The 14,183-nt window shown below is 42.9% G+C and overlaps 1 protein-coding gene across 2 annotated transcripts in view; it reads left to right on the plus strand.

The window, feature by feature from the left end:
* SCAF1 (SR-related CTD associated factor 1) overlaps nt 1-14,183 on the plus strand; it is a 313,971-nt gene that overhangs the window by 222,787 nt on the left and 77,001 nt on the right. For both annotated transcript variants that reach the window (XM_086930129.1, XM_086930130.1), the window contains exon 8: nt 12,745-12,827. In XM_086930129.1, coding sequence (XP_086786255.1) covers nt 12,745-12,827 — 83 coding nt within the window. The remainder of the gene's footprint in view (nt 1-12,744; nt 12,828-14,183) is intronic.

Raw genomic sequence — 14,183 nt, forward strand, 5'->3', positions numbered from 1 at the left:
CATCGGACTGTAAGTTCGGTACTCAAAGACAAAGGGCATAATGCCATGCCTCATACCACACCTGCACAAAAAACGAAACATTTACCGACACTGAAATGCTACACCTTCGGACCGAAAACTCCACCCGTATCTATCCTATGAACTATGCAAGAGCTGCTTAATTAGAGGCAAAAGACTTTACAAATTCATCCCGAAACGAAGATTATTCTTCAACAGGCAATGCCTCAACCCTCTAATAGACAATTGTCTTTTGAAGAGGCAGTTGATGCTCCTATTCCACCTCTCAAGAGAACAAAAAAGACATTGCCACTATACCTCTCCCCACTTTCAAACAAGGTGCCAGATATGCTTCTACAGACACTACAGGCCCTCCTGCAAAAACCAAGTACCTCTAAAAGATTCTACAAAGGTACATATATATATGAGGCAATAATTTCAAAGGCAGCGGTCTCTGAAATTATACCCGTACCGTAAAAACAAACACTAAACAATGACTTGCTCAACATTCCCCCCAAACAACTAACACCTGTTGTGACGTCTTCAGAATTTTTACACAACAAGGAAATCAATCACAACAGATCAGTGGGTGTTGGACATTATCCAACATGGTTACTCTCTGGAGCTCATTACCACTCCTCCAAATATTCAACCTGCAAGCCTAAACTGTCCTTACAACATCAAGCTCTCCTCCGACAAGAAATATCAGCTCTCTTTCTCAAAGGAGCTATAGAGTCAGTGCCTCTTCAATATCCAGGAACTGGAGTATATTCAGTATACTTTCCCATTCCCAAAAAGGACAGGTCACTTCAACCCATTCTGTACCTCAGGCCTCTAAATCACTACATCCTATAGGAACACTGTCACATGGTCACCCTTCAAATAGTAATACCATTACTGCAAAAGTTGAAGCACCACCGCCCCACAGGTATTCACAAAATGCCTAGCAGTGGTGGCAGCTAATCTGTGCAGGAAAACCATTCATGTATTTCCTTACTTAGATCATTGGATTATAAAGGCGACTGCTCCCAGGTTTACAAAACATTCTAACTCTAGCCCAACAGCTTCAAACTGGGCTTCAAGTCACAGTCAGGACTCTCATGCCCCTTCTAGGCATAATGGCATCCTGCATCGCAATAGTCCCACATGTCCGTTTACAGATGAGACAGCCGCAAGAATGTCCCTCTCGTCAATGGACAGTCACAGGGTCAGCTACACAGTATTGATAGACCGCCACACACATCACTCTCTGCTGTAGTGGAATTTACAAAACCTATCCAAGGGGCATCTGTTTCCCAGTTCCCCAAGCCATTCTCACAGCGGATGGTTCACTAAAGGGTTGGGTAGCTCACCTTCACAATTGTACTATTCAGCGGGGTATGGTCCCCCAAATACTAGGGTTTTTATATCAATTTCCTACAGCTTGAAGCTGTTCACCTAGCATTGAGTTTTCCTACTTCACCTCCTAGAAAAGACGGTCCTAATATGGATGAATAATGACAACCATGTACTATCCACAGAAATAAGGGAAACTCATTCTCTGCAATAATGGCGCCTAGCCCAGAACATATGGTGCTTAGCAGTACATCTCAACATTAATCTCCTACCACAACACGTTCCATGCAGACCTCCTCAGCAGGACACAGCAACAAGTCCACGAATAGGAACTCCACCCCAAAGTTCCCCGACCAAAGTTTCACAAATGCGAGTTTCCACAAATAGACTTTTTCGCAACCCTCAAAAAATGCAAAATGCCCAAACTTTGGTTACAGGTTCCAACACCCACTATCCAAGGGCAACGCTGTATGGATGAACTGGTCAGGAATATTTAACTACGCTTTTCCACCCTTCCCACTCCTTCTATATGTGGTCAGAAGGCTTACTCAGACCTCCCTCACTCTAGTTCTCATAGCTTCAACCTGGGCGCGTCAACCATTGCTCACCACAGTACTGGAACTCTCACAAGTTCCCCACAAGAAACTTCGCCTCAACCCGGACCTTTTCACACAGAACCATCGAGAAATCACTCTTCCTACGCCCAAGAAAATGAAACTTGCCATAAGTCCTAGAATTTCGATATCTAAACTCACCAAAACAATGTATGGATATTATTAAAGAAGCTAGTATGCCTAAAACTACAAAATGCTAAACTGCCAAATGGAAAAGATTTGTTTTATATTTCCAGCCATAAAAAACAAAACTCTTAAGATGCAGAGGTACAAAAAATTATTTGTGATCTGTTACATCTTCAAACCTCAGGTTTAGCCTACACTTCAATAAGTCTACATCTTGCTGCCATTGCAGTCTAACTACAAAACAGAACATATTTCTTTATTCAAAATACTAATCATTAAAGCATTCATTGAGGGACTTAAGAGTAATTCCCCCTACACTTCCACTAGCATCATCATGGAATCTCAACATTGTACTAACTAGGCTCATGGGCCCTCTATCTGAAACATTACATTCCTGCCAACTCCAATACTTAATCTTCGAAAGTAGCTTTTTTAATAGCTATCACTTCACTTGGACGGGTCAGTGAGCTCTAGGCACTAGCCTTAGAAGAACCATTCTTAGGAACTCCACGAGACAAGGTAGCATTCAGAACAAACCCTACATTTCTGCCCAAGTTTTCTTTCCTTTCCATATTAATCAATCAATAGAAATACCGGTCTTCTTTCCACAACCTAATTCTGCTGCGGAAAGAGCTCTTCATACTTTAGACAGGAGCTTAAATTATATTATATCAACAGAACTAAAACATTCAAGAAACAAAGAAATTAATTCTGGGGTGGGTGATGAGTGGGAGGGGCAGGGTATGGTGGACGATTTTATGTGACATGCTTGATATGTTTATATGGTTCACAAATGCAAATAAAAATAATAAAGAAAAAAAAGAAACCAAGCAATTCTCTTCCAGGGGATACTCATCAATAGTCATAAGCACTGAATAATCTCTGCCCATGAGCGGGAATCCATCAAGAAATCCATTTTTTTTAAATGAAATTTCCAATGTGAGGAGGTGAGAAAGCAACCCATAAGGATGACTGACCACTACCTCGACTCTGTGAATTCAATAATCAATGAAGCCGCCCCACTGCAACTAAAGAGAGTCTCCACCAAGATCTCGAACCCCTGGTATGATGGCAGACTCAACGAAGACAGGCGTGCTATGCGAATGGCAGAGCGCACATGGAGATCAGTCCCCTCATCGCGGCATCGCAAAATACTTAAGAGCAAGAGAAATGCCTACTTTAGGAAAATAAAGCGCGCAAAATCTGATTTCTTCAGCCTCCAGCTGGACCAAGCAAAAAACAGACCAAGAAAGCTGTTCGAACTAGTCAAAACTCAAACCAAGACGCAACCCCTACTCTCGAATGACTCAACAAACATCATCCCACACTGTGAAGACTTTTCTGCCTTCTTTAAGCTAAAGACCGACAACATAAGGAGTGACCTCCTTAATGATGTAAGACGATACCCGAGCATCACCAAAATGCCCGACACCCAACCTAAAAATAACCCTTCCTGGTCGTCTTTCGAAACCTACTCTGAAGAAGCAATACAGAAACTGCTCGGCACCTTGAAGCCTTCTAATCCCCTCACAGACCCCTTACCTGCCAATGCTGTTAGAGACTTCATCCCCGTTCTTCTCCCACTCTGGACAAAAATCATTAACAGCTCCCTTCAGCAAGGTCTCATTCCCGACTCCCTCAAAGTGGGGCAAGTCACGCCCATACTCAAGAAACAGACAGCTGATCCGGCTGACTTAAACAACTACCGCCCTATCACCAATATACCCACTCTGGCCAAGCTGTTGGAAAAATGTGTGCAACTCCAACTAACAAAACACATTGACCAGTTCGAACTCCTCGACCCTCACCAATCAGGCTTCCGAGCGAAACACAGCACGGAAACGGCCATGACACACATAATTGATGACGCCCTCCAAATCCTGGATCGCAACGACTCCTGCCTCCTCATTCTCCTGGACCTCTCCTCAGCATTCGACACGGTCAAACATGAGAACCTATTAGAGCTCCTAAATACCAGAATGGGCTTATCCGGGACTGTACTAAAATGGTTCACTTCCTTCCTACACAACCGATCCCAGAAGTTCAAGATTAACAACGTGCTGTCCTCTCCAGTGCCAGTAGACTTAGGCGTCCCACAAGGATCTTCCCTCTCACCCACGCTGTTCAGCCTCATCATGGAACCACTCGCTACCCTGCTCCAGGCATCCAATGTACACTTCCACATGTATGCCGATGACACTCAACTATACCTAAAGGTACAATCCCCGGAAGATATCAAACTTGTGAACTGCACACTTAGGAACACCCAATCTTGGTTGGCCGACAATCACCTCAAACTAAATGCGTTGAAAACTGAGTTCCTCCTGATATCACCCCCTGCGAAAACTGCCACCACCCAAATATGGCTCAATCACCTAACAGCATTCAATGTCCAACCCACCATCGTGGACTCTGCGAAGTCCTTAGGCATCACACTTGACGCAAAGCTCAATATGCAACAGCACATTAGCAAAGCAACGAAAGGAGCTAACTTTCAAATCAACACTCTAAGGAAACTCAAACCCTTCCTCCCAGCCAAGGAATTCCAAACTGCTGTACAAGCACTAGTCATCCCCCGCATATACTATGGAATTGTGGCCCTCAGCGGTCTCCCTCAAGCAACAACAGCACCCCTAAGAGCCTCCCTAAATGCGGCCGCGAGACTCATTTCGGGCTCAAGGAAACACTCTCATATAACCCCTGACCTGAAATCGCTGAAATGGCTTCCCCTCGAAGCCAGAATACAACTGAAAATTGCGGTTATGACACACTCAGCCATACACCACAAGGCTCCCACCTACCTCACTCAAAAGCTGACTATATCAGGAGGTTCGAGATCCAACAGAAGTACTAAAAGTCTGCTCCTGAAACCTCGCAGATTCCGTAAGGAAAAAACCTACAAGCGCTCCTTCTCAGGAATGGCACCGAGGATCTGGAATGCACTCCCTCCTGAAACGAGGATTATCTCCTCCACTGTACTCTTCAAGAAAGAAGTGAAGGCCATCCTTATGGCCAAGTTTACATGATCCTCTCTGTTGCTGCTCAGAGACTATGCACCGATCTTGTAACGTTGGATAATTAGCGATCCATTAACTTTCTGTTCATGTACCGTACCATAGTATTGTCTTTTGAGGGTTTACTGGTATCCACTGATCTCTATGGCAGCTGGATCAGAGTCTCTCTGCACCACCCTATCCTAATGTCTATTTGAATGTTTATTATTATCGCTAGACCTGTATTGTAGCTAGCTCAGACTCAGTACCGTCTTATATTTTTGTCTACTTGAGTGTTCTCTGCTACCTCATGATCTCTATTTTAGTTAGATCAAAGACTCTACACCGCCTTATTTTACTGTCTAGTTGAATGTTTACCTGTATCTTATTGCACATGATTGTTATCCTATTATGCTACCGTGCACTATACTGTACCCAATTACTATGTCTACTCACCCTACTGTGAAGCGCTCTGATATCTGTTAAGATCTTGTTCGCGCTATATAAAACTTTGAATAAAATAAAATATAAATAAATACTTAACTGTAATCTTAGTTCTCTTCCAGGGGTATACTCATCAAAGTCATAAGCACTGAATAATCTCCGCCCATGAGCGGGAACCCGGAACATATAACATAATACATGTATATGTGTAACTAGTGGAAAAGGAGTACATAGTACGAGAAAACTATACACATAGACATGTATAAACCAACAATATGCAGCACTAAACAGATCTAATAAGCTAAGAAATCCCGAATTACAAGCATTTCTCTGGTATGAAAATAACCCTTGACATATATTGTAAAAGGACATGTACAGCGATTGCATTCCGCAAAACAACCTTTTATTTTCATCAAAGAAAACAGGTAATGAAAGGCCATTAGCCTAAGAAAGGCTACATAAATAAATAACATCCCTGTACAGAAAAGTAAACTAGCACCTCGCCTTTAAGCCCTCAGAGAATCTGAACACTTGCCCTTTAATGCTTCAGGGGAACTCTGCTCCCATCATGCACCACAAGTGACAGGTCAGTTCTTTTTTCCCCGACTCTTTTTGAGAGGAACCTGGAGCTTGAGCTCAACTGATTTTGGCTTTCTTTAGTCTGAATTTCTATTCTACCTACTTTTTTCGAAATTTCTTGATGCTGGTGGTATTTTTCCATGTTTTCTGACTAATTGGTCATTCTTTTTTAGTCAGATATGCCACCTTTAATTTACAATTGTCCTTCCTGTGGGAAGATGTCTAAAACTCCTGTTTAGACGTCGCTGGACAGGCAAGTTATCCCTGTAGGAGAGGTGGAAAGACTAGCTTCCAGACCTCAACGTTCGACGTTGAGGGATACTACTTCTTCCTCACTGGGGATAAATATCGTTCAAGTTACGCCGGAGGGCTCTCCGGTACGCAAATCACCTACTATTAATATGTCCCCTAGATGGATGGAGGGCATTAGACACTGGAAGATGCAACCCAGGCCTAATGAGAGGCCTCCTAACATGGAGTGCTCAAGACCTCCTGCTAGTAAGTCCCCGAAGCGTTCCAGATCACCGTTAAGACTGTGTTCGCGCTCAAGAGAGCGCTCCAGATCACGCCGGTCTCATACTCCAAGGAGAAGGCAGAGGTCTCCTGCATCGACCATGTCAAAAAGGTCGTCATACAGAGACTATTCTAGAGGATAGCAATAACATGGACTCCCTGGGGCGGAGGATGTGTAATACGGCAGGGTCTGTGATGAGTGGCTAGTGCAGCAGCTCTACTGGGTCGATATGACCGATCGTTATGGGATTCCTTGACAAGATTTGCGGATAAATTACCAAAGGGAAATCAGAAAGACTTCTTGGAGATTGTGCAAGAAGGAGGTCTGGTTGCTAATCAGATTTTCAGTACGGCAACTGATTCAGCTGATTTAGCAGTGCATGGATATGCTCACGGCATCTGTTCTAGAAGATCAGCGTGGCTTCGTCTCACAAGCCTAAAACCCGACGCTCAGAGGAAGATTGTTAATTTGCCCTTTAATGGTTCGTCGTTGTTTGGGTCCCATGTAGACGATGAAATGGCTAAGATGAATACTGAGTTAGATACTCTTAAGGCCGTAGGCCTTGAAAAGAAGAGAGTTTTGTCGTCGCTTTCGTCCCTATGACAAGCGGTCTTTTCAGCAGCGAGGGCAAACTTCTAATTGATAATCGCAAAACCAGGGCCAAATACAACAAAGGTCCCAGTTTCTTCAACGCCGGCCTGGACGGGGCAGAGACGGTAACATAGAAGTCTACAGCGCCAACTCCAAAACAACCACAAAAAGCATGAGATGGGTCTTCCTCCAAAGCTGTTGTCCACTCCAGTAGGAGGAAGTGTTGCATTACATCTGGAGGAGTGGAAGCGTCTAACAAAAGACAGATGGGTCATCAACATTGTTCAAAACGGATATCTTCTAAAATTCAAGGCCCATCCTCCATCGGTACCTTCGAAAGGCATTACTCAATGCGACCTAAGATCGTTGCAAAAGGAGGTGAACACCTTATTAAGCAAAAGAGATTTAGAAAAAGTTCCAGCTCTGCAGAAAAATCAAGGGCTCTACTCTTGGTTCTTCCTTGTACAAAAAGAGGTCCCACCACAGAATACAGACCAATACTGGATCTGAGGCTGTTGAACGAATTCATTCGCAGAGAGAAATTTCGGATGTTAGCCCTCCATCAAATTTTTCCTCCGCTTCACCTGGGGGATTGGATGTGTTCTATCGATCTGCATGACGCATACTTCCACATTCCGATATCAAAGAAACATCGCACATTACTACGGTTACGAGTGTCTGTCCAGCATTACCAGTATGCTGTTCTTCTGTTCGGGCTGAAGTCAGCTCCCCGAACATTCTCCAAGTGTATGGCTGTGGTGACTGCTTTCCTGCGCAAGCAGAAAATTTTAATTTACCCTTACTTGGACGACTGGCTCTTGAAAAGCTAGTCTCCAGCTCTGTTGCAAGACCATCTCTCGAGCTGCTTTCAACTGCTACATAAATTGGGCCTTCACGTCAATTAAAAAAAGTCCATACTAAATCAGACGCAAAAGATCCACTATCTGGAATCCTGCCTGGACACAGAAAAAGTAAACGTGTGTCCTTCGGAGGAGAGGTGGTTATCAATTCCAGAGAAATGCCTGACACTTCTTCTCACGCAATTCCTGACGGTTCGTCAGGTGTCATCTCTACTGGGGTCAATGGCATTGTGCATCTTTATAGTGCCAAACGCACGATTACACATGCGTCCACTACAGCAATGTTTGGAGGACCAATGGATGCAAATTTCAGGGTGCTGGGAGGATCAGATAATTCTCCATCAGACAGCCAAAGATTCCATCCGTGGTGGATGAAGAGATCGCACCTGATGAAAGGAGTCCCGTTCCACCAGGACCCTCCAACTCAGACTCTAGTCACGGACGCTTCTCTCCATGGCCGGGGTGCTCATATGGGCCCTCTGCAAGTACAAGGTCTTTGGTCCGACTCCGAAAGGGGTTACCACATCAATCTGCTAGAGTTAAGGGCTGTACATCTAGCTCTCCCTCTTTCTGTCGTTCAACTCTTGGGCCATTCTAATACAAACGGACAATACAACGACAATGTATTATTTAAACAAGCAGGGAGGTACCCGATCCAGAACACACTCCATAGAGGCTCAAACCATATGGAAGTGGCTTCCGGCAAGAAACTTGTCAATAGTGGCTATTCCTCTGCCGAGCTCCCTCAATTCTCAGGCGAATTTCCTCAGCAGAGACTTTGTTGAAGTGCACGATTGGGTTCTCAACAACGAGGCAAAACTCAGTATCTTTCAAACATGGGGAACTCCAGACATCGACCTGTTTGCAGACGCGGAGAACGCAAAATGCCCCGTCTTCGCATCCAGATTTCCCCAGAAAGGATCTCCAGGGAATGATCTTTTGATCAAATGGTATCAGAACTTACTGTACGCTTTTCCACCGATCCCATTGATACCAGTAGTAATCAAATTGTACAGGGCCTACTCCAGGATGATCCTGATAGCCCCGGAGTGACCTCGCCAATGGTGGATTCCGGACCTTCTTCAACTATCGGAAGTGCCACACAAGAGGTTGCCATGTCGCCCGGAAATTCTATCCAAGCAGGCCGGGAGAGTGTTCCACCCCAATCTGTCTCCCTCCTATTGATAGCATGGCTCCTGAAGTCATCCAATATGGTCACCTACACTTAAATTCAGACTGTGTGGATATTCTTAAAGAAGCAAAACATCCTTCCACGAGGAAGTCATAAGCCTTTAAGTAGAAACGATTCTTCCTCTGGTGTGTGAACAATGGACACGATCCCATCCGTGGTCAGGAACAGGTGATTTTACCTTATTTGCTGCATTTGACCAAGTCTGGGCTACAGTTTGCTTCTATTAAAGTTCACCTTGCAGCAATCATGGCCTATAGAAAGTCTCCCAACCAGACTACTTTCTTTAGAATTCCAGTGGTGAAGGATTTTCTGGAAGGCTTGTGAAAGGTGTACCCACCAGTTAGATCTTCCTCTCCTCCATCGGAGCTTAACATTGTGTTGACAAAGTTGATGGGGGCTCCTTTCGAGCCGATTCATAAAGCTTCTTTACAACATTTAACATGGAAAGTCGCGTTCCTAGTGGCAATCACTTCCGCCCGCAGGGTGAGCGAAATCCAGGCTCTTTGTTGTAAGGAACCTTTTACTGTGTTTCATGCTAACAGGGTGGTTCTCAGAACACACCCTAGTTTTTTGCCTAAAGTAATTTCGGAGTTGTACATTAACCAAACTATAACTTTGCCTACGTTCTTTCCAAATCCTGTGACTCCGGTAAGTAACGGACTAAATTAGCAAACAGTGAGATATTTACTGCCCTAGTATGGTTTATATATCGTTTACATTCAAATAAAGCACATGATAAGTACAATGTATATCTCAATTCTGATTTAGCAATTACTGTTCCTAATTATGGTTATCACATGACTGATATGTCTTTTTGTCTCTTTTGTTCTTTTACAGAATTCTTTGTATATCTTGTGTGTTGTATTCTTTTATTATTTCTGAAGTGTACATGTAGGACGGTCACCTGATGAAGGCTACGGCCGAAACGCGCGTTGTTTAACTACACCTTGCCTACATCTGTAAAAACATCGACCTAAATTAGTGTTATGTATATATGTTTTTTGTATATTCTTTATTGTCTATGTAAACTGTATGAATTTTGAAAAAAACTATTTAAGAAATAATCTAAGAAAAAATTAATAGATATAACAATATATTTTTCTAACATGGATATCAAAAAATAAATCAGAATTGAGATATACATTGTACTTATCATGTGCTTTATTTGAATGTAAACGATATATAAACCATACTAGGGCAGTAAATATCTCACTGTTTGCTAATTTAGTCTGTTACTTACCTGTTCAATTAGTCCCTACAGTTAGCAAGCTTAACAATAAGTAGGGGTCCCCTGTTTTCAAAACAACAAATCCTGTGACTCCTCCAGAAAGATCTTTACATTCCCTAGATCTCAAGAGGGTTCTTAAGTTTTATCTGGACAGAACAAAGACACTGAGGAAGTCAGACCCTTTGTTTGTTAACTATGGTCCTGTTAATACAGGTTCTGCAACTCCCAAAAGATCCATTTCTAGATGTATTGTTTTGTGTATTCTCTTGTCCTACCAGTTGGCCAACAGATCTCTTTCAGGGAGACCAAGGGCACATTCCACATGGGGAAAAGCTTCTTACCACTGCTCTCCTAAGGAATGTCCCCATTGCAGAAATGTGTAAAGCAGCTACATGGAGAACAGTTCATACTTTTACTTGCCATTACTGTCTTGATACAGACACACAGGCAGATGCTCAGGTTTGGCAAGCCTCATTGAGAAACGTGTTTGCTAATATTGTTTAAATTGTATATGTCTAGATAGTTTTCAGTTTTGTGCTCGTCTGCTCGGAAGTGAGTATGAGCTCGCTACTCTATTCAGCGCTTATGAGTATCCCCTGGAAAAGAAGGATACGTTACTTACCTGTAATCCTAGTTATCTTCCAGGGGTATACTCATCAAAGTCATAAGCACCTTCCCGCCTCCCCGGACGAGTAGGAACAGTTTACTGTTTTATGCTTGCATCATGTATGCAGATTCCTACAGGTTTCTTATACCGTACAAAAGAAATGACCTAACTGTCACCTGTGGTGCATGTTGGGAGCAGAGTTCCCCCTGGAGGCCTTAAAGGCAAAGTGTTCAGATTCTCTGAGGCCTTAAAGGCGAGGTGCCAGTTTCCTTTTCTGTACAGGGATGTTATTTATTTATGCAGCCTTTCTTAGGCTAATGGCCTTTCACTACCTGTTTCCTTTGATGAAAATAAAAGGTTTTGCAGAATGCAATTGCTGTACATGTCCTTCTCTTACAATACATGTCATGGGTTATTTTCATACCAGAGAAATGCATGTAATTCGGGCTTTCTTTGCCTATTAGATATGTTTAGGGCTGCATATTATTGGTTTATACATGTATATGTGTATAGATTTCTCGTACTATGTACTCCTTTTCTACTAGTTACACATATATATGTATTATGTTATATGTTCCGGGTTCCCGTTCATGGGCGGAGATTATTCAGTGCTTATGACTTTGATGAGTATACCCCTGGAAGAGAACTAAGATTACAGTTAAGTAACTCATCCTTATGGGTTGCTTTCTCACCTCCTCACATTGGAAATTCCATTTAAAAAAAATTGATTTCTTGATGGATTGCCAAATGCATTCAAACTTGTTATGCTAAAGCTAAAAGACATTTACCCTTTTTACCTAGGGCTCACTCAACTTGTAAAATTGGAGCCTGTATAATATTTTTAGAGAACATTGACATTGCTGACATTTGCAAAGCAGCAGCATGGTCCACACACACACACACACACACACGCACTTTCTCAAAACGTTACTGTGTGGATGTTTTAGCACGTCAACAATCCAGTACTACGTACTCTTTCAAACAACTGCAACCTCCACAGGCTAGCCACCGCTTTGGGAGAGCGACTGTTTTACAGTGTATGAAAGCATGTGTATCTGCAACCACACATGCCAAGCGCAGATTGTTTCTTACCCCGTAAACACCTGTTCTTGGCATGTAGTGCTTTAGAAGCGCATGTGCCCACCCTCCTTTACGGATGCCTATGTAGGTCACAGTTTACTGTTTTACTTTGCCTGCCATCACATTACTAGCATTTCATTACTGATACTCTAACTCTATGCTCACCCGCCTGCAGCAAAACAGTTTAACAATGGTGTTGATGCCCATGCACAATATCAGTGGCTCCCAGCCCCATTGGCCCAGTCTTAAGTTTTCTCTCCCAGGGCTTCTGTCTCTCCCGGTCCCGCTCCCCATTTACAGACTCTCTAGGCCCCTCTCCCAGGTCGCATTCTCACTGTCTTTTTAACGGAACCTGGCTCTCTCTTTTGGGTGTCTCTCCTTTTCCTGTGGGGCCTCCTCTGAGAGGGGTGCTCAGGCATAATGCTCTATATTGTTTTTTTTTTAGTATGATTGTTGCATCCGACGTATCTTCCATTCTTTGAAAGTGTGCAAGTCGTAAGACTTGTAGGTATATTTTGCATGGGATAGTGAAAGGATAAAGGTATGGTTGTGGGACATTAGACTCATGCTGCTTTCTCTTCTAGTGACTGCTCTCCTTTTCAAAATGGAAGAAGCAAACCTCGCCAGCAGGGCCAAGGCCCAGGAGCTTATTCAGGCCACCAACCAGGTATGACTAGGAATGCTCATGTAAGGGGCAAGGGAGCCAGGGGAGATTGTTCACTGGTAGCGGTCCATGAGTCTAAAAAGAGGCTAAGGGTGGTGTTGATGTTATTCTGTGGTGGTTAAAGGGAATTAACAGGATTCTGAAGTGGACTTAAGGGAGGTAATAGAAGTCTTAAAATGTGTTCTGTGTTCACATGGGAGTTCTGTACAGTGTTTCATGTCTTCACTATAGATGCTTAGGAGTATGAAAGTTTAGATTCAGACAAAGGAAATAGTACATAAGCCTCTCAGACATGATAGTTGTGAGGTATGGAAACGTATACAGAAAGGAAGGAGAGTAGAGGTTTCCACAGAGTTGGATATTCATGTGAAGAGGAGAGGTTTCACTGGGAAGGTATGCTTCATGCCAGAGTGTCTATACAAGTGAAAGCCCATGGGGACTGAGTCGTCTGTATAGTAGACTATGCAGACTTGAAAGTTCAGGGAAGGGTATAAAATGTTTGAGATCCTAGTGGGCTGGAAGATGGGCAAACTACTACAATGTGTGGTGATGATTCGAGGTTCTGAGGGCGCTGGTTGATGAGTGCTTCTTAATCTCTGCCGGCGTTGGCTCATATGAGCAACTTTTGCTTGTGGACTACTCTGAACACTTAAAGAATGTGAATCGCTTGTAAAAGAGTAAGATTGTTTTCAAAGGCATATGAACTGGCACTGAGAAGTAGAGATTCTCCATTATTGGATCTTTGATATTCAGAAACATTAGAATTTCTGCTCTGAATCTTGAAACCAATATAGTTTTCATGTTCAAATATGATCTTATAAAGTAAACATGCCTGAAGGTAATTCTCTTTTTTCTTTAATGAAAACCTATAGGAATAATATGCCTTTGGTTGAAAGACCCTTTAATTGGTCCCCAAAATGAAACAAAGTAGAAATGCACAAGAATTATGACAGTGCCTCTTTAATATATCAGTATTCCGCTATCACAGAATTCACCAATTCTCCTTTAGCTCACCTGGCCATTTGTTTGACCCATTTTACAGTAGCAAAGTGTTTTTAAGGTCAATTCACCAGCTTCACATAAATAATCAATTTAGCTGTTAAATTTATCCCTATTTCTCAATCTGGAGCGCTGTTTTTCCTCACTTTTCCCCAGATGAAGGCTGCTGTTCCACTGCCGTTTTTCAGACACTACTCATTTGATCTACAGTGTATCTCCTGTGGTTGAAATAAATATTAGTACAAACTTATTTTGTCTGCTTTGCCTTACAAATTCTCACATAATAGACAAGTAGGACACATTTTGAGATGCTATGGAAAGGCTGAGACAGAAGGAGCTCATATGACTACAAGCTAGGAC

This window comes from Lissotriton vulgaris, chromosome 7, assembly GCF_964263255.1.
Source record: "Lissotriton vulgaris chromosome 7, aLisVul1.2, whole genome shotgun sequence".
NCBI lineage: Eukaryota > Metazoa > Chordata > Amphibia > Caudata > Salamandridae > Lissotriton > Lissotriton vulgaris.